A 13,813-nucleotide genomic window follows, 5' to 3' on the forward strand; every position below is an offset into this window, starting at 1 on the left:
CATTATACATACAAGAGAATACCGATCTAAAATATTTTATATTTTAGTTTTTTCTAACACAGAGGATTAATCATACAAAATACATAAAAGAGGATACAGGTAGAAATAAAACATTTTAGTTTTTTTTTAAACAGAGGATCAATCATACTTTATACATACAAGAGTATACAGATTAAAAATAATATGTTTTGAGTTTTTTTTTTCAAAACAGAAGATCAGTCATACATACAAAAGAACATAGATTAAAAATAATAAATTTTAGTTTCTTTTTTTTTAAGAAAAAGGATCAATCTGTGATATTAAGCAGGTATATATGTAATTATAGACAAAACACAATAAATAAAAATGAAATCTTTATTCAAAATAACATGGAATACATCTAACTTAAATATGTGTCTCACTTCGGATAGTAACTTAAACCTGAGAAAAGGCGAAAGAAATTCCTGACAAGTTTCTTTCGTCAGTTTTCAGGCGTTTTTTTTTTTTCAATGATATACTACTAAAGACCTTTTACGAAGTCTTTTACAGTGTACTAACACTTAACAATCAAACTTGTTTTGGATTTTATTTTAATGGCTACATTTATATATAAGCTTTCTATATATTATCTATAATCTTATTTTAAAAGCAATGTACATGGTGTCCGGTGGCAGAATTCGAATTTTAAATTCAACTTTTTCGTAACTGTTAAAGAATATAGCAGGAAGAAGGCAACAATAGATTTAATATTTATGCGGGTTTTAAAATAATGATTTTAATTTTAAATAAATTATCATTCCACGTCCAATTATTGCGCATCGGCTGTTGTTTTTTCTCGGTACAATATTCAACGGTTGTTTTGTTGTGGTGTATTTAGTTGTAACAGTTGAAAAAAAATTACGAAACTTCTATTATATATTCAATCAATTTATTCAACGGTTGCTTTATCATGGTGTATTTAGTTGACATATTTGAAAAAAAAAATTACTAAACTTCCATAATATATTCAATCAATGCATCGACAGTCTGCCTTTCCCATCTACAAGCCCGGCTCGCTGCAGCCATGCCACGAAGCCTCTGTTCTCCCGTAGATCCGCCTTTTTACCGCCCACGCACCACGACAGCGGACGACGGTACCACACTGAAAACGAAACTGTATCAACAAACAAAGTTTCTTTATTCTTAACTAGATGGCGCTAGTTGTATATTACATCGCGGTATTGTTTTTCAAGTTTCTTTTACATAACACGACAAGGGGTCGCGTGCGATCAGAATCTAGTTCACGCACCCTTCCGCTCCGTGAACTCGGTACCGATGAAGCTGTAAAAGCCTTAAGGCTAACAGCATTAACATCAGAGAAAAAACAAGTGCGGTAAGGCTCTGCCCGCGTCGATATCGACCGAGTAGTCTTTACAATGCGATTAAAATAAGAATAGGACCGGCCTAGCGCCATGTTGTGACGTCACAACGGGAACTTGGTATAGTGTGCAAAAAAAGCAATGTTAAAAAATAATACCAGTGGCTAAAGTCACTCGCTCGGCTACCTTCGAAGCAGTTTCCAAATGCTTAATGAAACTTCCAAATACATCACGCGAATTATGAATATTGCCATCTGGCCCTGGTACAATTCTTGCTTGTTTTAACTGGTCCAACAACATAATGGCACGTTTTTTCTCTTCCTCGAAGTACTTATCAACATTGCTGATAATCTTTTAAGCTCGCCGATGTAAAACACTACCTCTTTTGCTCATTGTAGAACAAATTAAACAATCAACAAAAACAATTATTATTATTTTTTTATTTTATATATTTAATGCTGACCGTACTTATATGAGTGAAGTTAGCCGAAAGCCCGTCCTGTTCTTATTTTAATCGCATTGTACTTTCCATCACTTACATACCAAATAAAAGCATAAACAATCATCCTGTATACGCTTTACTAAGACCATTAGAAAACCAACCTGTATTAACGAACACCTATAAATAAATAATCTAAACACACCTACACTGTCATATATAAGCAATCACCCTGTATAATGTGTCACTAAAACTATTCGGTGGTATCACACCTCAAAACAAATAGTCAAAAGTTCACAATGGTACATCACAAAAGAATTTCATTCGAAAGCGCAATATGCTTTATAGAACATCCTGTATGCATGCAGTGTTTGTAGAAGGACAATTCGTTATGGGCACGTGCTGCCGAACAGGGGATACGTCGGGACAAAAAGAGAAAGCATTTGCCACCCTTTGCAACGATCAAGGCTCGACCGCATCTATATAAGAGCCTTTTCAATAGATCCTTTTGTGACATTGTATTACGATGTTTATATTGTCAAATTAAGGCTTTTTTCGCTTGGAATATGTATGTTTTAGACAGTTATATATATACACACACCAAAAAGCGAGAGTGTGTTTCTTTTTATTTTCTTATTTATGCAATTTTGAAATCTATGTATATACTCCCTTGAGGATATTTACATAATTTATTTATATGTAATATTAACCTTAATTAAGAATATATGTGTTAATATATTACACTTTTTAATTTAAATGTTGCTTCACAATAAATTTTTAATATCATATTATTAATGCGACATAATTTGAAATATAGTGACAGACGGTATAAATACAATAAATAAAAGTGAACTAAAAAGTTAACAAATACTTCACGTTTGTGTATGTATACATAATAAAGATCCACGAGATATTGAAAGTATATTTTAAAACTAATTTTAAAATAGCATTTATAATCACGTACCAACTTTATACGAGCACGAGTTCTGGTCAAGTTTGCAGTGGTTGAGGAAGACTCTTTTCTCTCCGGCGCCGGAGACGGCACATTGAGGGTCATAGTCATCTGTACAGCTTCCTGGACATAAATGAGAGCAGAACTGGCCGTCTACTCCCTTATTTAATGACCTTGAATTAAAAAAAAATTGACCCGATTTTTGACTATAGGCAAAGCATTTGAGCTCTATCTGGACTAATGTTATGTCTAGGTCTAAGATGCTACATGCTTGACTAGATGATACCTTCACAAAACAACACTGCTGGTAGGTTATTCCTTACCTGCGTTGTTCAAACTATAAATGTAGTAACAAAATAATCATATCGTCTGAATTGACAGGCTTCGATTCGAAATCGTATCACAACTAAGAAGATACGAAGAGGAACCAAGGACACTGTAATTCAAAGAATTGCTCATTTAAAGTGGCAAGCTTCGAGATTGAATCAAAAATGAGGAGATCCTTAGAACCAATAACACCGAAGTTCAAAGAATTGCTCGTTTAAAGTGGCAAACTTCGCGATCGAATCAAAAATGAGGAGATCCGCAGATGAACCAAGAACACCGTAGATTAAAGAATTGCTAGTTTAAAGTGGCAAGTTTCGAGATTAAATCAAAATGAGGAGGTTCGCAGAAGAACAAAGAACACCGTTGTTCAAAGAAATGCCAGTTTAAAGTGGCAAGCTTCGAGATTGAATCAAAAATGAGGAGAACCGCAGAAGAACCAAGAGTACCGTAGTTCGAAGAATTGCTCATTTAAAGTGGCAAGCTTCGAGATCGAATCAAAAATGAAGAGATCCTAAGAACCAATAACACCGAAGTTCAAAGAATTGCTAGTTTAAAGTGGCAAGCTTCGTGATCGAGTCAAAAATGAGAAGATCCGCAGAAGAACCAAGAGCACCGTAGTTCGAAGAATTGCTCATTTAAAGTGGCAAGCTTCGAGATCGAATCAAAAATGAAGAGATCCTAAGAACCAATAACACCGAAGTTCAAAGAATTGCTAGTTTAAAGTGGCAAGCTTCGTGATCGAGTCAAAAATGAGAAGATCCGCAGAAGAACCAAGAACACCGTAGTTCAAAGAATTGCTCATTTAAAGTGGCAAGCTTCGAGATCGAATCAAAAATGAAGAGATCCTAAGAACCAATAACACCGAAGTTCAAAGAATTGCTAGTTTAAAGTGGCAAGCTTCGTGATCGAGTCAAAAATGAGAAGATCCGCAGAAGAACCAAGAGCACCGTAGTTCGAAGAATTGCTCATTTAAAGTGGCAAGCTTCGAGATCGAATCAAAAATGAAGAGATCCTAAGAACCAATAACACCGAAGTTCAAAGAATTGCTAGTTTAAAGTGGCAAGCTTCGTGATCGAGTCAAAAATGAGAAGATCCGCAGAAGAACCAAGAGCACCGTAGTTCAAAGAATTGCTCGCTTAAAGTGGCAAGATTCGAGATTGAATCAAAAATGAAGAGATCCTTAGGACCAATAACACGGAAGTTCAAAGAATTGCTAGTTTAACCTTTAACTGTGGACGCGCGGTCTCACAGACCGCTTGCAGTTTGTAATTTTTATGTTTACCCCTTTCCTATTGCTCCCCGGGTTTAATGCTCTCAGTAGCTTTAGTTTTAGCGCCGAAACGTATATTGAGACGATAGGTTGTGTCGGCAGACACAAATTAGGTGAGTTATTTTACTTTATACTTTAACCGCGGTCTGTCGGACCGCACGTCCACGTTTCCCGCGTAAATAATATAAACGGTGATTTCGTTTAATTTGATTGTTTTATGGTTTTTTTATTAAAAATGTCAATGAATATTGAACGAGAAGATGGCCTATGCTCATTTTATATCGCTTTCTTGACTTGTGTGGTATAAATGCTTATGTACTACACAATGAGCATCAGAGCAAAAAAATAAAAATACTCCCTATTCCTAAAAAAAATAGCACGATCTTTAGTGATGATCTTCCGCATATGCAAAGACGAGCAATAGAACCAACTATACCAAACGAATTGAAAATGTCAATGAAGCGAGTTTTAGGGGCAGATATGCTCCAAGATGAACCCCCTAGCCAGGAGAGTGATTCATTAAAACGAAAAACATGTCGTCTTTGTCCAACAAAACTAAAGAGAAAGTCCAATTACACTTGTATAAGTTGTAGGCAGGTCATAAGTTTACAGTGTTCCAAACCCTTGGGCAAGGACTGCCAATAATTTTAAACAATTGAACCAATGTCAAAAAAAAATTATTTTAATTTGAGAAGACTTTTATTCGTTTTTATATTAGGTTAAACCTTATATTTTTAGTTTTGATTGTTATTTTTTCTAAAAAGTTTAATTCATTCGAGTTTTTCGTCCTACAATTGATCTCTAGTAAATGTATGGCAAAAAGTGCCTTTAATTGTTGGTATGCTTTATTTTATTTACAAATAAAGAAAGATTGATTAAAAGCCTCGAAATTATTTAATTATAATATACCTAAAAAACAATAAATACAATAGTGTACAAATAAAATTAATATTTACGTAATATTTGGACTTCAGAACATAGCGGTCCGAGAGACCGCGCGTCCATGGTAGTGTGACAAAAAATGACGTCCATAGTTAAAGGTTAAAGTGGCAAGCTTCGTGATCGAGTCAAAAATGAGAAGATCCGCAGAAGAACCAAGAACACCGAAGTTCAAAGAATTGCTAGTTTAAAGTGGCAAGCTTCGAGATTGAATCAAAAATGAAGAGATCCTTAGAACCAATAACACTGAAGTTCAAAGAATTGCTAATTTAAAGTGGCAAGCTTCGTGATCGAGTCAAAAATGAGAAGATCCGCAGAAGAACCAAGAACACCGTAGTTCAAAGAATTGCTCGCTTAAAGTGGCAAGATTCGAGATTGAATCAAAAATGAAGAGATCCTTAGGACCAATAACACTGAAGTTCAAAGAATTGCTAATTTAAAGTGGCAAGCTTCGAGATTGAATCAAAAATGAAGAGATCCTTAGAACCAATAACACTGAAGTTCAAAGAATTGCTAATTTAAAGTGGCAAGCTTCGTGATCGAGTCAAAAATGAGAAGATCCGCAGAAGAACCAAGAACACCGAAGTTCAAAGAATTGCTAGTTTAAAGTGGCAAGCTTCGAGATTGAATCGAAAATGAAGAGATCCTTAGAACCAATAACACTGAAGTTCAAAGAATTGCTAATTTAAAGTGGCAAGCTTCGAGATTGAATCGAAAATGAAGAGATTCTCAGAACCAAGAACACCGAAGTTCAAAGAATTGCTAGTTTAAAGTGGCAAGCTTCGAGATTGAATCGAAAATGAAGAGATCCTTAGAACCAATAACACTGAAGTTCAAATAATTGCTAATTTAAAGTGGCAAGCTTCGAGATTGAATCGAAAATGAAGAGATTCTCAGAACCAAGAACACCGAAGTTCAAAGAATTGCTAGTTTAAAATGGCAAGCTTCGAGATTGAATCGAAAATGAAGAGATCCTTAGAACCAATAACACTGAAGTTCAAATAATTGCTAATTAAAAGTGGCAAGCTTCGAGATTGAATCGAAAATGAAGAGATCCTTAGAACCAATAACACTGAAGTTCAAATAATTGCTAATTTAAAGTGGCAAGCTTCGAGATTGAATCGAAAATGAAGAGATTCTCAGAACCAAGAACACCGAAGTTCAAAGAATTGCTAGTTTAAAGTGGCAAGCTTCGAGATTGAATCGAAAATGAAGAGATCCTTAGAACCAATAACACTGAAGTTCAAATAATTGCTAATTAAAAGTGGCAAGCTTCGAGATTGAATCGAAAATGAAGAGATTCTCAGAACCAAGAACACCGAAGTTCAAAGAATTGCTAGTTTAAAGTGGCAAGCTTCGAGATTGAATCGAAAATGAAGAGATCCTTAGAACCAATAACACTGAAGTTCAAATAATTGCTAATTTAAAGTGGCAAGCTTCGAGATTGAATCGAAAATGAAGAGATTCTCAGAACCAAGAACACCGAAGTTCAAAGAATTGCTAGTTTAAAGTGGCAAGCTTCGAGATTGAATCGAAAATGAAGAGATCCTTAGAACCAATAACACTGAAGTTCAAAGAATTGCTGGTTTAAAGTGGCAAGCTTCGAGATTCAATCAAAAATGAGGAGATCTTCGGAAGAACAAGGAACATCGTAGTTCAAAGAATTGCTCGTTTAAAGTGGCAAGCTTCGAGATTGAATCAAAAATAAAGAGGTCTGCAGAAGAACGGAGATCAATGCTGAAACTCGAAGAATTGCTCTTTGGGAACAAAAGGTTCTGTAGCAGCTATATATATACATTCACGTGCTTACAACGTGTATATCTTTATCTAATCATCCTGTATAATACGTACCTTCTAGAAGGAAAACTTATTCTTGTATCGTTTCGTATAGTAACTGCTTCGTTTATAACTTTATTTGGTACAACTAAAGGTCGTTCCAAAGTCCTCATTGCAATGTTGTCGCAGTTTCGCATCTGAACCTTTTTATATCCTGTAATTTGAAATTTATTATAAGTAGTTGAGTCTACTCTTACCCCATTTGGACCGATAGAAAGGGTCCTAAATCACTGTATCAGCCTCTCTGGACAATATTCAGAAGGTCTCTTGTCTTTTTAACAACTATGGTCAAAATGTTTTGACCTCTAAGTTACTAAGTGGCGAAAAAGTAATGTCATAATTTTAAACGTAAGCCATTTTGTTATAAATTTAAAAAAGGCTCTGTTGTTGAAATTTTTGTTTCATTGCTTATTGAAAAATTATTGTCTAATCTATGTTTCCACATGATAAATATTAAAGCGCAGTGGCATTCGGTGCCATTTGTAAAAATAAAGTTACGTTTATATTATGACATTACTTATGCGCCGCCTGTTACTTGCTTGGCTAAAAACCTATTCACTCTTAATTTAAAGAGTCATATGTTGATATCGTGAAACCCTGCGTGTTGTCACTAGTATGTTTACTTAAAATATTTCATTTGTTTATAAATCATTACAATTATTGATTAAAGTATTTACATTTATTTACAAACAACTCTAATTATACCACTAAACATGTATTGATTTCTCTGAAATAAATTACAATATTTTTTTTTATACTGAAATGCAAAAGGCAAATGACTTATGGCAGTACAAAGTCAGCAATGACAGATAGTAAAAAAAAATATGTTGCAATTCCAATTCTCATGTCTCTTTTTCTTACTATGTTATCAATATTTTTTTAATATATATGAAACTATATTTTTTACGGATCCAAGACGTGGTCACTTACGACGGACCTAATAAGCAGAAGATCTCAGGTCAGCCAGAGAGCAATGGAGAGGGCTATGGTCAGAGTTTCGCTGCGAGATCGAATTAGGAACGAGAAGATCCTCCAAGAGCAACGGCAGCGAACACATCACTGATGGCGTCTGAATTTAAATCGGCGTTCGAAATTCAAATTTAACGCCCAAAAATATTCTTACATAGTATAGGGCCGTATCGGCGAGCAATATGGAGCGTGAACGGTATATAGCAATAAATTCACTCTTTTAAATATTTTACACCTATATCCAATCATCTTGTAAGAAATTAATTATTATTTCTGACATATATATGTATATCTTGACATTTTTTTCTTATTTAACCCTTAATAGCCTGATTTACGAAAGTGATTTTTTTAATATAACTGTGTTTGCTTGAGGGTCTAGATGAAGGGAATTTTTTTTAATTTCGTTGGAAAGAATATTATACAACAATAAAATACGCACAGCCAACCTATAAAAAAACTAATAGTAATGTAAACAATCGGTTTAAAAGATTGGTATCAAAATTGAAACTCTAGGCTATTGAGGGTTAAGAATGACTTTATTAATGTAAGTATTATGTTATTTAGTACTTGTATTTGATGTTTGTAAAGAGTTCCTATGAAACAATAACATTGACACAGAAGTTAAAAAAAAAATATCGATTTGTAATTTTACGTTTGACAGTTCGTTTTAAATTTCCCGCGTTCGATTACTCATGCTCTGCTAATAAAAATAATCGCACAGATTAAAAAAGATTCCACTGCAAACTCGGTTTTATAACACTAATATTTTTTAAACCAGTACTAGCATTTACTCTGCTTTATAATCATAAAAAATTATGTAATTATATATTCATATATTAAATAACATTTTTTTTAAATCAATACTTGTGCGCACTGCATAAGCTACCGTATGTAACAGTGATATCTTAACTATCCAATAGATGGCGCTATTAACAATTTATGTACAAACCCTTTTAAACAAGAAACGATAACTTTAAATAATTACTCCATATTATATTTAAAATATATATTTAGCGGCCCTTACAGTGTCATTAAAAAGGATTGAAATATATCACTGGATTTACAACATATATTTAATTGCGTATTTTTAAGCACTTTCATCGAAAAAGATTGCGTTCTGGAAGAAACATTTTGAAATTGAAAGCTCTTTAGGTGTTTTAAGTTGTAAACAGGATGTTTTCTCTTATGTATGATCTCTTTTCTCGTATATGGAGTGTTTAAACCTTTTTTATAGTGTTATAAATAGTAAATAATAATATTTTGTCTCACTTCTAAAAAATCACACGACAACCATTATTTATACTGTAAATTCTTATGTATTTTTAATTTATGTGTACTGCTGGTATAAATAAATATATAAATAGGTAAAGTAATACATATATGACTTAATAATTTTGTTATTTATTCTTTTCTTAAATGTTTCTTCTTCAATGAAGATGTCTTTTATCTTTCTAGAAACATCTTGACGGAGTCGATGACAAGCTATTACAGTAACTGTCGATAAACATTTCACATCGACCTTTGAAAAGAGACAGTCGGATAATTTCGGCTCCGTAGAGCGTTATCTCTGTCGCACGAAATGCAACGATTGACAAAACGTGACATGGGTAGTGTGGGACAGAGATAGTGCTCTACTAAACCGAAATTAGCCGATTGTCTCTTTCCAAAGATCGATGTCCAATATTTATCGCCGGGTATTATACTATATAATAAATATCCAGTTAATTAACCAGTTATTGCCTTAAATTGATCATGAATTGGTAGGTGAATATTCACGTGGTCTTTTACCGTTTTCTTTCTATATGTACAGCAACCTAACTTGCGATAAAGCCTACTTTTCCTCTATAACATAATGCTTGTATAGACAATGTTATACGGCTATCTCTACACTTGTAGAAATAATGTGACGAAGGCTATTTTTTAATACAACCTATGTATAACCTAAAATTCTCATGGCTTGCAAAAGCAAACGCCTCTAACTTGACACATCGATTCCTTAAACTTTATTTCTTTGATTTATTCCACCATTTACAAAGTATATCCACAAAAACATTAAACAGTGTTAAAAGCTATTTTAAATCTAAAATAACTAAGGTAAGAGCAACAGTATTTGACCAAGTACTAGTATTTGACCGTTTTGTATGGAATTTTAAATAATAAACGTTATGTTTATCGTATCTAATAAAAAAAATTAATTTCAAAGTAGCTGCTGCCATCTATTGACAACTGCGGAAAACTCAGAACTAAAGCGCATTGTATGTAGCAAGGGCCGATAGTTGTTGACAGGGTTCAACTGTAAGGCACGTTTTTTGATTTTATTATCTGTTTTAACAAGCGAACGAGTGTTTTCATAGCTATAGAAATCGCAAATATATTTTTTTAAGTAAGATTTACATTAAAAATATTTCTAAAAGTATTTTCTTTTATGTTCAAGGGTTTCTAACAATATAAATTAACATTTCGTGTTATCTTATCATGATCTATTTCAAATATTTCGCTTTTATATATTATTTACTAACACTATTCAATTATAATAATTAACTAGTACAGTATTGTTGAACAGAATGATTGAACAGTGGCACCCTAGCGGTAGAGAACTTAAACTTAAGACCGTAGATCCCGGGTTCGATTCTCTGTATCAGTTATATGGGATTTACATTGTTTGCGAACAAGGTTTCACATACAGCAATGTGATCTCCAATCCCCCATAGATATCTTGGGGTAGGCATAATTACTTATAGGTATAAAAACCTTATAAGAGAAATTTACTTCCTTTACACTTTACACTCTATTCAAGGTTTTTGTGAATTAAGATGTTGACAATTGTATTGATTTTGTATACACCAATATATACACTGCGTCGTGGTTACGTTCCAAAAAATAACACGACGCAAATTGAAACGCCGCAAAGTGAATTAAGATTTTCTATAGCAAACCATGTAAAGATCGAAGATATGTTCCAGGGTTACGAAAATAATAATTTTTGAAAAGAAAATTGAACAAAGTAAACATTTAAAAAAATAATATAACTCTGCCAATAAATTAATTGGAATAATATTTACCTGTTTTGTAACATGTAAAAAAAATTATAAATTTATATTGAATTTAAAAAAATGCACAACACACTAAGTAATTGAAAAAGAAACTCTAAAATTAGCAAAACAAAGTGAATATAAAACTGTACTTCAAATTGCGTTGATTTTTAGTTAGACAGGAAATCCCCGAGTTTTCATGGCGTGGCACAATTAGAAACAAAAGTGTTGCCATCTTTTAGAAAAAAAAAAAATTAAGACTCAAACCCAAAACAACGCAACCTCGAAAATCTAACAACGCACAGTGAAAAATAATACTAATTAAGCAACGACGCAACTTCGAAAAAAAAACGCAAAACGAAATGACGCAGAGCGAGGTATTTATGTAATTAGCTTTAAGGCTATGCTAGGAGTTTTGAGATAGAATTAGAAATGAAATCCGCAGAAGAACCAAGATCACTGACATAGCTTGAATTGCTCATCTGAATTGGCAGCGGGCGAGGTAAATAGCTTGTAGAACCTATAGCTGAAAGGTTCTTGAGTAGCGACCACGAGCTGGTGAACGTGGCGTGGGCAGGTCCCCCACAAGTGGACTAATGACATAGTTAAGCCCGCGAGAATTCGATGCAAGTAGCGCAGGAACGGCCGTCGTGACGATCTTTATCTTGTTTTATAGATTTAATACTATGAAAAGCAAGGTATAAGATATGTTGAGGAACTTTAATATATGTACATTTACAAAATGACAAGTTTGTTTTTATTTCTTATATCAGTGATGCCCAAAGTGGTCTACATCGACCCCTAGGGGTCTATGACAACCTGCAAGGGGTCTACGTAAGCGAAAAAAAATTTGGTGGTCCATGAAATGAAAATGGGGGTCCACGATGGTGGATCTCAACACATACACTGATAGTACCTATTTACTTACATCATACTATCTTATAATATCATAACATTTACTTTATTTATAAAAGTACCTAAAGGGGGTTCAGCGCTGTTAGCAATCTCCTAACGAAAAAAGAAACAGACTGGACATTATTAGCCTAGGAGATTTAAGATTGACTCTTACAAAATTGACGCCAAATGTTGATAATTTATTATTAAAGCATCAGGTTCATCCTTCTCACTAAATATATTGACTTATTGCTTATGTTATTTTATTTATAGTTTATTTTATGTTTATTCAATGTCACGTATATTTTACATAACAGATACAAAATTTTATTTTGTGTAGTTTTAATTTAAATTCAATTAATAAATGTATAAATTAACATGTGTTTTTACTTTAAGTTTTTAACACTAAACTTCACTACAGTTAGAAATTTACAGGAAATCAATATCAGGTAAGTAAGGGGTTTACCGAACACGGAAAAACATGGCAAGGGGTCTACGACACAAAAAAGTTTGGGGAACTCTGTCTTATATTAATGACAATGCAAGGACTAATAAGGCTATATATGCAGTAGGCGTTTATCAGCTGAAAACAAGAAGAAACATCAAAGTTTATACTCACTGTTGATTGAATGTCTAAATCCGCAGTTGACTTTATTAAAATAACATTTATTTAAGAACAATCTATATTTCCATTTGTTTTCCTCTACTTTACCGCCGCAAATTGTTTCTTGTGTCGTATCGCAGTCTAAATTTGTACAGTTTAATTTATTATCTGCTTTCGTTTTTACTGGTGCAGTCTTTTGTTCGATTTTCTTTTTTGTTTCGATTTCTTTTAAGTCGTACTCTTTATTCTTGCCGGTGATGAAAATAGCTTCGTTGTTTGGTATATCTGTGATAGAATTTATTATTATTAATAATAAATTCAATTCTTTTTGACACAATTATAAACATGTTAAATAAAGTGAAACAATTGTCTTACCCGTATGTTCAATGACTTTCTTTTCATTGACAACATTAGACATGTATTTTCTAGTCAACAAATCATTGATCCTTGTTTCACCTTCAACTATATCTTCGTTTCTTATAATCGGTTTCTCGTTCGGTACAAACACAACATCTCCTTCTGTCATTGGATATTCTTCTGTTTGTACTTCTGTACGTTTCGTTGTAACTCTATCATGATCTTTGTTATCCGATTCTGGATTATGTTCGGTGTAAAATATAGGTTTGTCTAATCCTATTTCACTATGTCCTTTATAAGTCACTATAATTTCACTGTTGTTTATAGGCGTATGACATTTGATATTTGTTAATATTGATATTATAATTATTATTAAATACATATTTATTTATTTAACTTGAATAAAGAATTAAATTGTTTATTCTACGAGTCGTTTTATATTTAACAATAGACAATGATAGATTTTTGTGGCCGGATCGAAACGAAATATGAACTAAAAACTAAGTGAAAAAGTACCTAAAATGTATTTACTATGGGGATAGCTGAATCAACCATTAATCCCTAGTGTTGATCACACGCAGACCTGTGCGGGTAAAATTTTTACTACTTATTTAATCATCCTGTATATATTTAATGGAATCGGGCGTTATTTTGCGGAAATCCATCATAAGTAAGAAAAGGACCAATATTTAGCCACTTCCGCACATGCAGTGGTAGTCGTGCAACAAAGTACACCGCCCGCCAGCCCGCTGATAAATGCGCATGCGGCAAACAATGCGAATTACACAACTACTACCGTGAAATCACTCAACATGTGTTTCACCTCTCAACGGGGCATCTTCAGGAGTTATATTACT

At 33.3% G+C, this 13,813-nt stretch overlaps 1 protein-coding gene across 1 annotated transcript; it reads right to left on the reverse strand.

Annotated features, from left to right (window-relative positions):
- Positions 1-989: 989 nt before the first annotated feature.
- Positions 990-13,338, reverse strand: LOC137927237 (uncharacterized). Its single transcript, XM_068771017.1, has 5 exons — positions 12,975-13,338; positions 12,615-12,884; positions 7,116-7,254; positions 2,741-2,901; positions 990-1,120 (listed from the first exon to the last, which is right to left on the reverse strand). The coding sequence occupies exons 1-5, from the start codon at positions 13,336-13,338 to the stop codon at positions 990-992; spliced, it is 1,065 nt and encodes a 354-aa protein (XP_068627118.1).
- Between the last annotated feature and the right edge of the window lie 475 nt (positions 13,339-13,813).

The sequence above is a fragment of the Battus philenor genome, unplaced genomic scaffold, assembly GCF_028537555.1.
Source record: "Battus philenor isolate CCGP_79_NKW_IND1 unplaced genomic scaffold, ilBatPhil1.0.hap1 SCAF_30, whole genome shotgun sequence".
Lineage (NCBI taxonomy): Eukaryota > Metazoa > Arthropoda > Insecta > Lepidoptera > Papilionidae > Battus > Battus philenor.

Coding starts and splice junctions, on each gene's coding strand:
- LOC137927237 (XM_068771017.1), bottom strand. CDS start 13,338: ATGTATTTAATAATAATTATAATATCAATATTAACAAATATCAAATGT. Junction 12,885..12,974: donor GAAAGTCATTGAACATACGG/GTAAGACAATTG, acceptor ATTCTATCACAG/ATATACCAAACAACGAAGCT. Junction 2,902..7,115: donor ATAAGTTTTCCTTCTAGAAG/GTACGTATTATA, acceptor TTTTAATTCAAG/GTCATTAAATAAGGGAGTAG.